This window comes from Molothrus aeneus, chromosome 11 (assembly GCF_037042795.1).
Source record: "Molothrus aeneus isolate 106 chromosome 11, BPBGC_Maene_1.0, whole genome shotgun sequence".
NCBI classification, from domain to species: Eukaryota; Metazoa; Chordata; class Aves; order Passeriformes; family Icteridae; genus Molothrus; species Molothrus aeneus.
The window spans coordinates 12196379-12210268 of record NC_089656.1 but is presented as its reverse complement, the minus strand read 5'-3'; the positions used below and the strand labels follow the sequence as shown (position 1 = coordinate 12210268).

At 40.8% G+C, this 13890-nt stretch overlaps 1 protein-coding gene across 1 annotated transcript in view; it reads left to right on the top strand.

The window, feature by feature from the left end:
• ESRP2 (epithelial splicing regulatory protein 2) overlaps positions 1 to 2987 on the top strand; it is a 41380-nt gene extending 38393 nt beyond the window's left edge. Inside the window, exon 15 of the mRNA XM_066557430.1 lies at positions 2520 to 2987. Coding sequence (XP_066413527.1) covers positions 2520 to 2678 — 159 coding nt within the window. The 3' untranslated portion in view covers positions 2679 to 2987. The remainder of the gene's footprint in view (positions 1 to 2519) is intronic.
• Positions 2988 to 13890: the final 10903 nt, after the last annotated feature.

Below are 13890 nucleotides of genomic sequence, written 5' to 3'. Positions count from 1 at the left end.
CTCCCTGGTATTGCTAGAAAGCACATACAAATGTGTGTGTGAAAACCCCCACACCTCTGGCTGTGTCTTTTCTGTACCATATAACTGGCTAGAGATTAATATGTCTCCTTCTTGATCTCCCTAATGCAATGTGAACTATTACATTCGTTTTTCCAGAAGAGGTTTTTTGGGTATAGTGACTTTCTAATGCAACTAACTAGGTTTGCCAACAGTAAATTTGCCTGCATTTTTTGGCCCTTACACATAGTTCTCAGAGAAATTTTGTTATGGCCTATGTGAACTACAAGATGCCACACTACTACTGTATTCCATTCAAAAGGCTACTGATTAGTTAGTACATTTTCTTTTTCCTTGAGAAAAAAACAGAACAATCTCTCAGTTTAAAGATGGCAGTCACATACTGTGCCTTGAGAGAATTACTTTCACAGACAAATGTACTTTCACTAACAATCATCAACTCAGTTGTTTTCAAATTAGTTGTTTTCTCGTGTAGGATCTGTAGGGAGCAGATGGGCTGCATGGTCTGGTGATTAACTGGAAAACCAGATCAGCAGCTGGTTTCTGCTAAGTATGATGTGGAAACAGTCTTTGGCTAATTCATGGAGTAGCTCAGTCTGAATTCTAAGTGGTGCAAAGTAGTATTGTACAGGTACCACTGTTAGAGAGTAAAAAAAAAAATCCATGAAAAATATTTGTGTGAATCTGAGTCTAATTTTAAAACACACATTTACATACAGAAAATCTGTTTCTCTAGAATTATCTATAAATAAGAACTTAAACCCAGTATGTCTTAAAATGAAACTGAAGGGGTCCATTTAGCTCTTTAAATTAAATTGCTTGCAGAATGTGTAGACTTCTCTGCTAACTTTCTATGCAGCTCTCATAACATGAGTTTCTAGATCCCTACATTGGTATTACACCAATACTGCTATTTAAACTATGTTTTTAAAGCTCTCCTCTGTGCTCAGAGCTATAACTGTGTTCCATGTGTGTTTTCAGCTGACTCTGAGTTGAAATATTGAAGTTTTATTCTGGACTGATGGTAAATGGTTGATCCCATATGGATTAATAGCAAAGAGCATCTTTTAGCTCAGATTTGCAGCTCAACCCAAGTTCTGTACAGCTTTCTCTTTGAGAGAGGGTTACTCTGAAATAAAACAAGATTGGTTCCAAACCATTTAGAGATTATGTATTTTATCTGTTTTTTGATTTCTTTCTGCATGCTATTTCTTGACTAACTTTAGTTCTCTGAGAAGAAATGATAGAAAATTTGTACTAACTGCCTTATGCATGGTTTTGGTTTTTAAAGTGTGCTGTTGCTTATATTTTAAGAATAGTTTTACTGCCTGCTCAGTGTTTGGGTGAGTGAAGCTCTGGCATGCACTTGATTTATTTTCATATGTTTGAATGTAAAGGTGATATATGATATGATACATGAATGAAATGCTATTGGTAATAACTGAGACGTCTGCTGTTTCTTGTAGTATACCAGACACACACAAGTTCTACAGTAATGAAACACTTAAATATTTTAATCTTTTATAAACTCAAGAGAACATATGTCACATGAACATAACTTGAATTAATATTCATAAAACTGGTTGGTTTTCCAGCATTGCTTTGTCTGACACTGTTTTTCAAAAAAACTAACCTTGTATGCTGAGCTTTTGATCCTTCAGTCTCTCATTGTGAAACTTCACTGAGATTCATTTCTGTCCAGTAACCTGGAGTTCAAACTTAGCTTGGAAGAATTTCCTGCATCTTACGGAAAATGAATGGGGTACAATAGGGCTGACTGTAGTCTACTTTGAACTCAGCAATTTGGAACTGCCTTTTAAGACTTTATGAGGGCAAATGCCTCAAAAGTAGAAATCAACTCCAATGACTAAATAATCTTGTCTGCTAACCTGCTTTTCCTTAGCCTTGTTAAAATTACAATAAATATTTATTTAATTCAGTTTTGCACCAAATTTTACTTAATTGTTCTGGAAAATCTTCCTTGCACTGTATACCTGTGTTGAGTTCAGCTCATTCTCCCAACACAGAACTCATACAGCTCTTTTATTTTTGGCATGTGTGTTGGGTTTTTTTTTAAACTTTGTGTGTGAGTATTGACATGCCTTAAAAGCCTTTGTCACTTGGCCAGTAGTCCCCATAGTACAAGAATTATTAGTGCATGGATTTGTTGCTCCATTTACCTCCTATTAACATCTAGCTCTCTCCTTTTATCTCAATTGCTTCTCTAGAAAAATTTTTGCACAGAATTATGTCTACATCGCTATATTCAGCACTCCAGCAGAGTAAGAGCTGCTGCTGTTTGCCAAGCTAAAATTTCTTTTAATCTTTGATTCCTTCTCCTTCCCATTCTTAACTTCCAGAATGTTTTCACCATGGACACAGGAGTGGAGTGAGCCATATGCACGAATAAATGCACCAGCATTAAAAACTAAATTTCCAGGTGTTGTTGCTGGTCTTAATAGGTTTTTTTTATTTTATTTTTTCTTCTTGTACCATTGCAGCTCCAAGCAGATTCCATCCTCATGCTTTACAACTTTAGTGGGCAGCCCAGTGGCGAGGCGTTGGTGACTTTTCCAAGCCTGGATCTAGCTAAGCAAGCAGTGGCTGAGAGAAATGGACAGCTCCTGGGCAGCCGCTGTGTGCAACTGTACCTGGTCTAACTGAACACTCTGGAGGATGAGGAAAGGATGCTGCACTCAACACCCTGCCTTCTGCAAAATAAGAAGTCTTCCCTTGCCACCCAGGCAGCCACAAATGTGCCTTTTCAGCATAACCTGTTGGAATGCAGCATGGTGCATGTCCTTTTTAATTTGAAAAATGGCATCTCCTATGCCAAAGATAAAGTGAAACCAAAAATTGTGCAGTTAACTTACTTAATTACTAAGGTACCTGTGTAAAAAGAAGCAAAGCTGCTCCTGGCATGCAGTTAATTCTGAAGACAGTCCAGTATCACTTCAGCTACTGCAGCCGCGGGCGAAAGTTACTCAGTAGCATTTGAAGTGGAAAATGATGTTTGAGTCATTCAGATTCTTCTGTGTTTAGTTTTTAAGAGTTTACACTTGACAAAGTGTCTCGTTCTTGTAGAGGTTAAATGTCTTTAGAAAGGTCTTTTGGAATGCATGGCTTACCCAGTTCAAAGCGTAGATCATATTGATTTTTGTTTTGTTTTGTTCTTGACTGGAAAATATCAGGATGCTGGATCCTGAACCAATTGTGCTTTTTCATGTTTTCATTAGACATTGTTTTGCAAAAGCCATATTTGACCTTACCAGTGTACTGCTGCCAATGTGTAAAGCAAAAAATAAAACCAAGAGCAAAACCAGAAAAATCCACTCTTCCCACCCTGCCCCTAACCCCATATTTTTAATCTCTACAGGACAAAAATGGCACATAAACCTGAGTACTAATAAGTTATATTTTTTTATTTAAGCATAATAGCTTTCAGATACTGTATTAAAGATTTTGCTCTAGTTTATGTGCATGCAATTTGTTTACATCTTTAAACTACTTTATTTGTATATTATGAAACAGCAAGATATGTTGAAATCTGAATTCTCTAGTGCATGCTTTTTTCTTTTTTCCCTTGTGTGTATATACATAAGCTAGAAGTACTTTTACGTCATGTAGCATGTGTTTAAAAAAGGACATCTGCTGTAGAAGCACTAAATGACTTTGTTTTTACTGTGCCTTACTTCTAAATCATTCCAAGTGCAATACCAGCAGAGCAAAATGTAATGAATTCTGTTGTTGACATGTTCATGGATGTCTGAATTGATCTTTTTTTGTTAGTGTACAATTTGACTTGTACTTTAAAGAACTGAATGATGTATGCTTCTTTATATTACAATAAAAGAGATGCTTACAATGTGCATTGCCTTTTGAAAGTTACTTATGCTTTTCTTTATTGTATTTTCACAGAGCATCAGGCTTTGAGAAATATCTTTACACACTTTTCTCCTAGATTTAGATGAGCATTTGTACTTTGTGACATCTCTGTTTTTTGGGGGGTTATGGTGGTTTTTTTGTGGTTTTGTGGGGTTTTTTGTTTTGTTTTCATCGTTTTGCATGTTCTAGTAAGCAAGAAATCTGTATGATGCCTGCTTCTCTCCTAGTGCAACACATTTTAGGCAACATGATGTAACTGTTTACATGCTTAGTGTTCTCTTTCTGTTGCCAGAGGAAACAAAGTATTGAACTTGAAATTGCATTTGTGTTTGCATTTAATTGACCTAACGGGTCACTCACTTATCTGTGCAACCCAAAATGCTACATTTAAGTCAAGATAGAGCCAGTGTGACTTTTTGTACTGAAAATTAAAAAGGGGAAGGATATCACATCAAGATAAGAAGGTGTGTTTCTCTCTAGTCAGACCTATCTCATGTCAGATACCATTTCATCATCAAAATCTCCCAAATTAAGTTTCAGCACAATCAGGTGGAACTGGAGGGAAGGATTTTTTTTTTTTTAATGGAAGTGTTTACACTAACCTGTTTCCAATGTTCATCTTGGTGAAGTCTACCAAAAATCAGATTGCACAATGGTAATTAACATTCTCATTGTGCCTTGGAGGAAAATTTGGTAGCTATGTAGTCCATTTACTACACACAGTCTGCCACAGTCCAGCCGGTCACAGCTTTGCAGGCTGTTGAAACATTCTCTTTTTTCCTCTTATAAAACCCGTATGGAACTTGTGGCTTTCTGATTCCTTGGAAAGGTGAGGCAGGGCTGGAATGGAGAACCTCAGCCACATCAATCGTGAGTTAGATGCAAACACTCTCCCTACTCGTTTAACACCTTTGTGGCTTAGTCGGCATGATCATGGTTCTGCAGTCCCATGCCCATCACAAACTGCAAACAGGCTCTGCCATGTGTGAAATCTGTACCTATCACCCACTGCTGTTTTATTCCCTGTTTAGCATGAGATGGTGGAAAGCAGCTCTAGAAAGTGAACTTGGGAATGTTTCAGGCTGAGCGGTTTCATGTGTGAAACCAAACATGTGGAACATGGGACCAGAGTATAATTTTTAGCAGTTACTGGTGTAAAATGACTGCAAGGCAGTGGCAGCATTTTGGATTGACCAGAGCACTCTGGGTGGGGCTGACAAGAGACCAGGCCGGAGGATGCTCTTCCTCTGAACTTTGACTTTCTTGCTTATATTGAAAACTGTGGTCTTGTCTAAAAAAAAAGAATAAAAGACAAAAAATAAGGGGGGAACGTTAAAAAACGAGGTGCTACTGACACAGGGCAGTGGCTGGGGCAGGAATCCATCAGATTCACAAGATATTCCCAGCAGGGAAGGACCCACAGAGACCACCCAATCCAGCTGTGAGTGAACGGCGCACCCGGGGATCGAACCTGCGCCCTCAGCGCTGTGGGCACCGCGCTCTGTTCGGGACCGATCCCGTGAGCGGCCAGGCCGGGCCCGGCCGCGCCCCCGCGGTACCGAACTCCGCCAGCCGCCCCTTGTGCTGCCCTCTGCCTCGGTAAAACCGGGACAGCCGAGCCCGAGCGGGCCGGTTCTCCCGGGTTCGGCCGCAGGGCCAGAGGGGCCGCGCTGGGCCGGGCTCGCACTCGGCGTTTGAAGCTTTCGGGCCCCGCAGGGTTTGTGCCCCTGCTCCGGGGCTGCGCCGGGCCCTCAGGTGAGGCAGAGCTCGTGGCAGTGGAGCTGTGCTGAGCCCTCAGCTTCGCCTCTGCTGCAGCCACCAGCAGCGTCCCTTGGGCGCTGCTCACCTGGAATTTTGCTGCAGACGCTTTATAGCTGATGGGCTGGCTTCAACTCCAAGAGCTCACCTGCAGAAAGGGAAGATAAATGCTTGCATCACGTGTGTTTGGACGATGGCTTCCATCACTGGAGAACTCTGTGAGCTTGGGGTAAGCCCGAAGTGTTTTGTGTTCTTTGATGAATGCATTTGCTCTTTGTGATTGAAGTTTTAGACTATGCTGTGTTGCAAAGCCTTATCAGAGGAATTACTGTCTTTAAATGCATGTAGCTTAATAGAAAAATTAAAAAAAAGTGTTAAGCTTTAACTGTTTTACCAAAGAAGAAGTGAAGTTCGGTAAAGAACTCTGATTTGACTTTTACTGTTATTAAAGAAAGGGTCCTCACACTCAGCCACAAAACTGGATTCTCAAAAAGAAGCTTCTCTGTGCTTGCAATCACAAACTCCTTCACCTGCATGTGTGTTGCCATGCTGTGTAACTGCAGAACAGAATTACCATTGGTTGTATTTCTTCTCCTGATTTCACAACACTGATAGTGCTGGTTTGGAGGTGATTCATTTAGTAATTTCTGCTCCCACTCTCTTGAGACTGATAATTTTACCTGGAGATGATTTCTGTGTTGGCCAATCCCATGGGATGTTCCTGCCCAGCTTAGAGAGAAGATAGATTATTCTTATTATACTTGTTGGAGGTGAGACTGAAGAGTTTGAAATGGCTGTTCTCTGTTCCAATAGTTGCAGCCGTGAATCCAGAGCAGGTGTTTCTCCTTGGGATTTCTTCATTTGCAGAGCACGCTTGCCCAAGACAGGCTTAAATGTTTTGTTTGTTTATTTGAACTGAGATATTTTCAACAAATATTTTATTAGTGAAATTCAATTCCTAAATTTTTTTAAAGAATAAAGGCTTTTCAGCACCTTCATTTCTGAAATAATATTTGTTCTATTTCAGTCAGGTAAAATGAACTGCTGATGAAGGCTGGCAGTTCAACCTCCTGGGTCCTGTCTTACATAGAACTGTATTTGACAAAATCCATTATAATATATTTTGAATCTATTGCTAGAAGTGTCTCCTGAAAGCTGATTGCATCTAGGAAAATCAAGATTGCATCTTGAAATATTCTGAAACAGAAAATTCTTGATGTGCCAACGCTTGCCTGTAGTCAATTTAAAATTTTGCCTTTTTATATCTACTTGTTATAAAGCTTTTGAAAAAGAATAGGTGAGGGCTACTGTGTTATTTAGCTGAATATGCAGTTTAAATGCAATTATTCAGATAAAGATGACCTAAAGTTAATTTAGACTTGCTAATTGCAATTTTTTTTATTGCTATGTTATTATAATCGTTTTACTTTAAATATATGATTTTTTAAAATAGCTATTGTTTGTGGCTCTCTGTGTGCTTGCTGATAATATAAAGTTGAGTATAAATAAAATGCCTTCCCTTCTGTAAACATTACTAAGGTACTGCTGTAATTTTGCCTATTTAATGGTAGCTGTGTCTTTGGGAGAATATCTTTTGCTGCCAGCAGATGTCCCCTTTCCATCGGGGTTCGCAAGAAGGAGCTCGGAACAGCTGCTTCGGAGCCGGGAGCTCCCTGTCAGCAGCTGCAGCAGGAGCTCCAGTGTCCGGGAATTCTCTCGTGTCTGTGAGCCTTGAAGTCCGAGGTCATTTTGCTGCTCATAAAATTGTTGACTTAAGTTGGTTGTGTTGGTTTTTCATTTGTTTTTTTTTTTTCTTGTTTTTTCAAATTTGTTCTTGTTTTTTATTCTAAATGTTTTCTCCGAGTTCATTGATATTCAATACAGTTGCTTTGAAATGGACAAACCAATTTGAAGTTGTGAAAATCACACTTGTATCTGACCACATTTAGTCGGGAAGAAAAATTAACTTAAAAAACTGCTCTAAAAATGAAATGCATAAAATGTTTCCTAGAAATCCAGTGGCAATGTCTGGACAAAAGGCGTGCTTTAAGTGTCACCCCAATGAAAACATACTGTGCTAGACCAAAAATGAAAGAAAAATGACTCTTTAGTCTTCTGGCTTCAAGAAAGAAAACCGTGGATCAGCATTATAATGCCAAGGCTTTGCAGCAGATGCCGTTTGCAGTAACAAACAGGGTGGGAGCCCTTGGAGGCGGTGGGGCCCGGCTGGCAGAGCCCAGCCCTGGCTCTGCTGCCCCGGTGGCTTCAGCCGCTCTGGCTGCTCCCGGTGCCTGCGGTGAGACGGCCCCGGGGCTGGCAGGGCCCCTCTCTCAGAGCTGGGCACCTTCTCAGGCTGTTCCCTCGCTGCTGTAAGCTACTGCTGGCAGAGAGCGAGTTGTTGTTCTTGTCGCTTTTAACTCTGCTCTCTTAGGGCATTTCCCTTGGTTGTGTTCAGCCCCATAAACTGAGAGTCTTTGGGAATTCTCCTTGTGGAGGATCCAGTCAGATACTCACTTGTCACCATCATATTTTGTGAAAAATCCTCTTTGCCCTGGATCCTTCTAGTGGGAAGCTGAGAAGCCTCAGAGAAAAAGGAAAACAATATAATCTCGTTTGCTTCTCCTGTGTTTTGCTGCTTTGGAATGTGGTTTGAGATGGTTTATCCAACAGGTGATTGCTTGATTGGTTTCATATGAATTGTTCTTACTTAGTGACCAATCATGGTCCAGCTGTCACAGGAAACTGGAGAGAGTCATGGGCCTTTCATTAGTATCTTGTTAAGCCTTCTGTATGATCCTTTCTCTATTCTTTAGTATAGTTTTAGTATAGCATTCTTTTATATAATATAATATCATAAAATAATAAATTAGCCTTCTAAGAAGACGGAGTCAGATTCATCATTTCCTCCCACCCATGGGGGACCCCAGAAATACCACACTTACACTGTAGAGTGCAGATCATACAGGAAGAAGGGTAAAAACGGGGAGAGGTTTTTAATGTTTGGTATTAGATCTTGAGTTGCTCCAGCACTTACCACATTTTGGGACTGCCTAATGTTTTCAAGAGAAATTGGAAAGGGGGGAGTGTGGGGGGTTGCATATCAGTAGTTCCACTAGTTAGAAAAAGGAACACACCCTCCCACCCACAGCCCTTAACCCTCAAACACGGGAATTGTCTTTGTAAATTTTTGTTGCTTTGAAGTCTGGGGACATTAAACAGGGCCTTCTACTGCTCCTAGACCTCCTAGGACATTCTTCTCTTGTTGAGCAATAAGTGAAAATAAGAAGAACATATTGTGTTTCATTTGGGAAAGCAGCTTTTACAATAGACCTGATGAAGGTGCAATTGCTCTGCTTTATACCAATGTCCTGTACTGGTCCCTACCTTCCAGCTTGGCTGTTACAACACTGCAACTTTTGAAAGGTTTTTTTGTTGTTGCTATTTGGTTTTAATCATTCCTCGTTATCAGCACTTTATCTTCTTGCTGGAGGTAGGGGAAAAGTTAATGTGGTACTGGCATGGATCACTTGTGTGTGTATATTCCCTTCTAAAATAACTTGAGATGTTTGAATTGCATGTAAATGTAACTTTTAAAATTTGTATTCCTGTGCAAAAATATTCAAAATTTTCACTCCAGCTACATTTAAAATAATAATACTTAGAAGTATGCAAGAACAAAATGAAGGAAATATTGTTCTATTTTTTCTTACTACTATCCACAAGAATAAGTGAGAGGTGGAAGGAAACAACAGAATAACTGAGTAGAGGAAAAATTATGTATTTTGAGGAGGGGGAGTCTCACTGGATTTTTCTGTGAGAAGCTCCAAAAAGCTGATGGCTGTTGGAAAAATCTGTTGTGTGCAATGGAACAGCATTAAAATTTAGCTGTCTCTGCTGCATTGAATAAAAGCTTTTGGGTTTGTCAGGAAGAGTAAGATCTTTTCCTGCTGTTTTCTGAACTAATTCAGTGTTGGGGATCTCTCTGGGGCTGCTCTCAGTAGGGATGGGAGGCACACAAAGTAAAGTTGTGCTGTGGGAGAAATGCAGAGGTGTGGTGGAGCTGCCCGGTGCAAAGGCTGGCAAGGAGCTGATCCTTCCTCCTCCTTGGTTGGGCCATGAGAGGTACAAGTGAGGAAAGGACAGTGTGAGCCTTATCTGGAGTGTAACGTTTGTCACTACGACTTAGTCCAAGGAAATCTTGGTGAAACACGCCCTGAAAATGTGGGACTCATTCCCATTGGATTAGGTGTGCCTTTCTTTTGTTTGATGCAATGCAGTCCTTGTGCAATTGGGAACTTCACTGTGAAAATCCACACAAGCTACACTGAATATTAATTGTAGCAATAGCATTAAATTAAAATGTTCTTGAAAAGGTCAGAACTTTTGGGGTTTTTTTTGTTTTGTTTTGTTTTGTTTTGGGATGAATTGGATTGATTGGTTATTTTGGTTTTTGGGGTTTTTTTTGAAAAGCAATGCAAAAACAGAAAACCAATAATTTTTGCTTAGTTTTTACTGATAAGAAATCTATGTCTGAGATTCTAAATCTAAATCTGAGATTATAAACTGTCTGATTGCTTACAATGTTTTGTATTTTGTGTCTGTGTGTGTTAAATTGCTCTAAAATGTTTAATCAAAAGTCAGGTACATCATATTCCTGATGGGATCTGGAGCACAGATGATGGATGGATGATGATCTGCAGGCCATGAGGAGATAAGTCCTGGAGCTGGAGTTACACCTGGTAATCCTCACAACAGTAATAGACCTTTTCTCTTGCTTGTGAGGAGGAGAAGGCCTATAAGGATGGCAGCTCCATATTTGCAATGAAATATGGCTTCTACTTGTCTGCAAAATCTTTTTGTTCAGCTAAAAGATATTGGTAACTGATAACAGTGTGTCTGTGGTTTTATTTAAAGTCACCTGGTCTTACATTCTAAAAAGTAAGCCCCCAGAAAAGAAAGGATTCCAAATTTTCAGATTTAGGGAACTGGTTTGGAGATAACTTGGGGAAGAAAGAAAATGGTAAGGCTGTGGTCCTAGACATCCCAGAGAGTGTGCTAACAAGAGGGGAGATTGTGAATGCAGTGAAGGCAATATTTTGGGTTTGTGGGTTGTTTGTTTCTTTTTTTTTATTCTGTTCACTGACACCAGGTTCCACCAGTGGTTCCCTTTCAGACCCAGCTACTCTGGCTAAACAGCACCGTGCAGCTGCACTGTGGGAACTCACTGCAGCCTGGAGATCTTGGAGAACACAGCAAGTTCAGCCTTGGATGTTGGAGCTTCCAGAGGGTTTGCAATGACCAGGATAATGACTCTTATAATGGTTTAGGAGGTGGGATGGTTTTCTGAGCTGTTTTGAACAGGAAAAGCAGGTTGCAAACGTGCTGAGGAGGCAGCATCGGCCCACGCTGCCGGTGGGAAAGGACAGCCCTGCTGGCAGACTGCTCATGGGGCAGCTCTGGGAAGGCACAAACACAGAAATCAGCCCAAGTGCGCTGGAGATGGAGCTAAAGCAGCTCTGGGTGGGCAGGTCCAGAGCCACCGGCAGCCCAGGCTCAGCCCATGAGCACAGCTCCATCGGGCAAGCAGGAATGCAGCTCCCAGCACAGCTCTGCTCACGTTGCTGCTCTCAGCAACTGCGCTCACAACTGATTAGAACTTATAGACTGGAGAATTTTTTGAGACAATTAGATAAACCAAAGTGGGGGAAAGAAGGGGTTACTGGATACAATTGCAGATTGTTCATTGTATGCCTGTCATTAAGCATAAATGATGTTTAGCCTCTAGATACAGAATAGGAAATTGGATTTGAAGTCAGGAGGAAGAGCCAAGGAACAGTTTTTCTTATGCCAGCACCTCAGTTTTTATTGCTTTAAACAAGGCTTAGTAAGGGGGAACATGCAGAATTTGTGTGGATGTCACTGTAAAAAGTAACTTTGAGGAATAATTATGGAGCTAGTAATGAAGCAGACACGCCTGGCTCTTGGAGCCCTTGAATTTGTAACTCTGGAATTTGAGTCAGAAATCCTTCAGAAGAGCTATTACAGAATTAGAGTAACTTTTGAATTCTATTTAGCAAGCACATCATCTCTCTTCAGAAATTCTTCTAATTCCTATGTATTGTTGATTTCAGAAATATTCTGTTTCATGTTTGCTTCAGATAAAAAATTGTGGAGTATACAGGGAAAAAATGGTTACTCTTTAGCAGACTATGCCACTGAAAATTGAACTCCAGAAACTCTTTGTGTAAGAGGACTTGCATTTTTTCCTGAATGCTCAAAACCACTGCCATCCCCACCCCCACTTGAATGTTTTTTTCTATTGTTCAGTGTACCCAGGAAAAATAAGATCCTGTGGTTAAAATTCATTTTTATTTTTTACCCACATAAACCATAGGGTGTTTTTTTTTTAATTTTCATGTTAGAAACACTCCATCATGTGTTCCCAAATCAGCAGTGGAACACTGAAACTCAAGAGATGAGTTTTTCAGTACCTTTCTTTGTGAGTACCTTTGCAGGTGCCCGTTTGGATGGTGTTGTGAGACAGCAGCTGTGCAGAATGGTAGCTGCTGTGACAATCCCCCTCACTGGGAGATGTTGAGAGAATACCTGTGACCCTGTCTTCTCTCCTAAATGGGTTCTGCTGTTGTGCTTTAGGAATTACATAAAGACATTTCAGGCTTGCTGCCCTGCAATAACTCCAAACCTGACAGATGTTTTTCAGGAATGGCAAACAAAACCTAAGATCTCAACCTCACTTCTCCACCAGTGGTGAGGTTTGGAAATAGATAACCATCACTAATATGGAAAGTAACTCAAACTAGTACCTGTCACTGTGGTGGCTCTGTAGTGCCAAAAGCAGTAAAGCATGGCAGGCTTGTTTTGGGGTTTTTAGATATGAAAATGAAAGTGGCAATTTATGGTAAGAATGACATCATTACAGAAGTGTAAAAGGAAAGCTTTTGTCCTGCCTTGTGAGCTCATGAGCAGCTGCTCAGGTTGTGCTTCCAGAACACCTTTGTGGCATGGCCTAGGCTGTGCTCCACATTCAAGGGTCTCACACTGGTTTTTGTGTATTCATTCCCTCTCCAGAATGTGCCCTGCTCATGTTCAGTGGGGTGGGCTCTGGATAAGCTCTGCACAGGGGGGTATCTGCTGGGGGGTTCTCTTGAGCCTCTCCCTGCCTGGCCTGCACACACAGGCTGCCTCAGCAATCTGCCCTGAGCAACAGCCCAGGTTTGCTCTGATATGCCCCAAGTATAGGTTTTGTTTGTGGAATGAGCTCATCTGGTTTTGGCCACATTTGAGTACATTTGAAGCATGATGTTAATATTTAGTCTAAAATTATCTTTATTTTCCACATACTATCTCTACATTGTGGAAGATCAGCAACTTGTGATTTTTTTTTAACTCACCCCCTCCCCCCACATAAATTTTTCACTCTGAGACACAAAGAAAGTTGGTTTTTTCAAGTCATTTTTTGTGAACACAGTAAATGCACCAATAATCAAACCACATATCCAGCCTTTTGTCTCAAGTCTATTAAAGTATTAAAGATAATGTTCTCTTGATAATGCTTCATGATGGGAAAGCATTCTTCTCTTTCAAAATTGCCTTTACATTTATCTTACTGCAGCGTTCCCTAAAAGATTGCTAATGTGGAACTTTATAAATAATCCTTTCTGCACTGCTGTAAAAGTGATTTAATGGCCATTTCTGGGGGGTATTTCTAGGAAGTGCCTGACAAGGTGAGGCGCGTGTTTGGCTGCGAGCGGAGCGCGGTGGCTGCCGGTGAGCGGCCGGCGCTGCTGTGCAGGGCGAGCACACTCTGTGCCTCCTGCTCCCAGCCCACCCAGCCTGTTCTGAGAACAGCTCGGCTCTGCAGCCCTTGTAAACATTGCTCCAGCTGTGGGAAGCCACTGCAGTGACTGCAGTTGTTGCTGGAAGGCCAACCAAGGCCAGCCTTAATTATGCAGACAAAAAAAGAGAAAATTATTTAAATGTTCCCAACACTGAGCAAACAACAAAGATCTCTTCTTAACCCTACTGTAGCAAAAGCACCTTTTCTCTGAAGGACACATTTTTTATTTCCAAAATGGCTCCTCTGCCAGAAAGCCTACCATGAATCATCAGTCCTACATGGCCATGCCTCTGAATCCAGCCTCTTTTGCCAGGTTTCTTATTGCTTACAAAAGTGATTTTTCTGCACTACTTTTTAGAAAATAAGTCTAC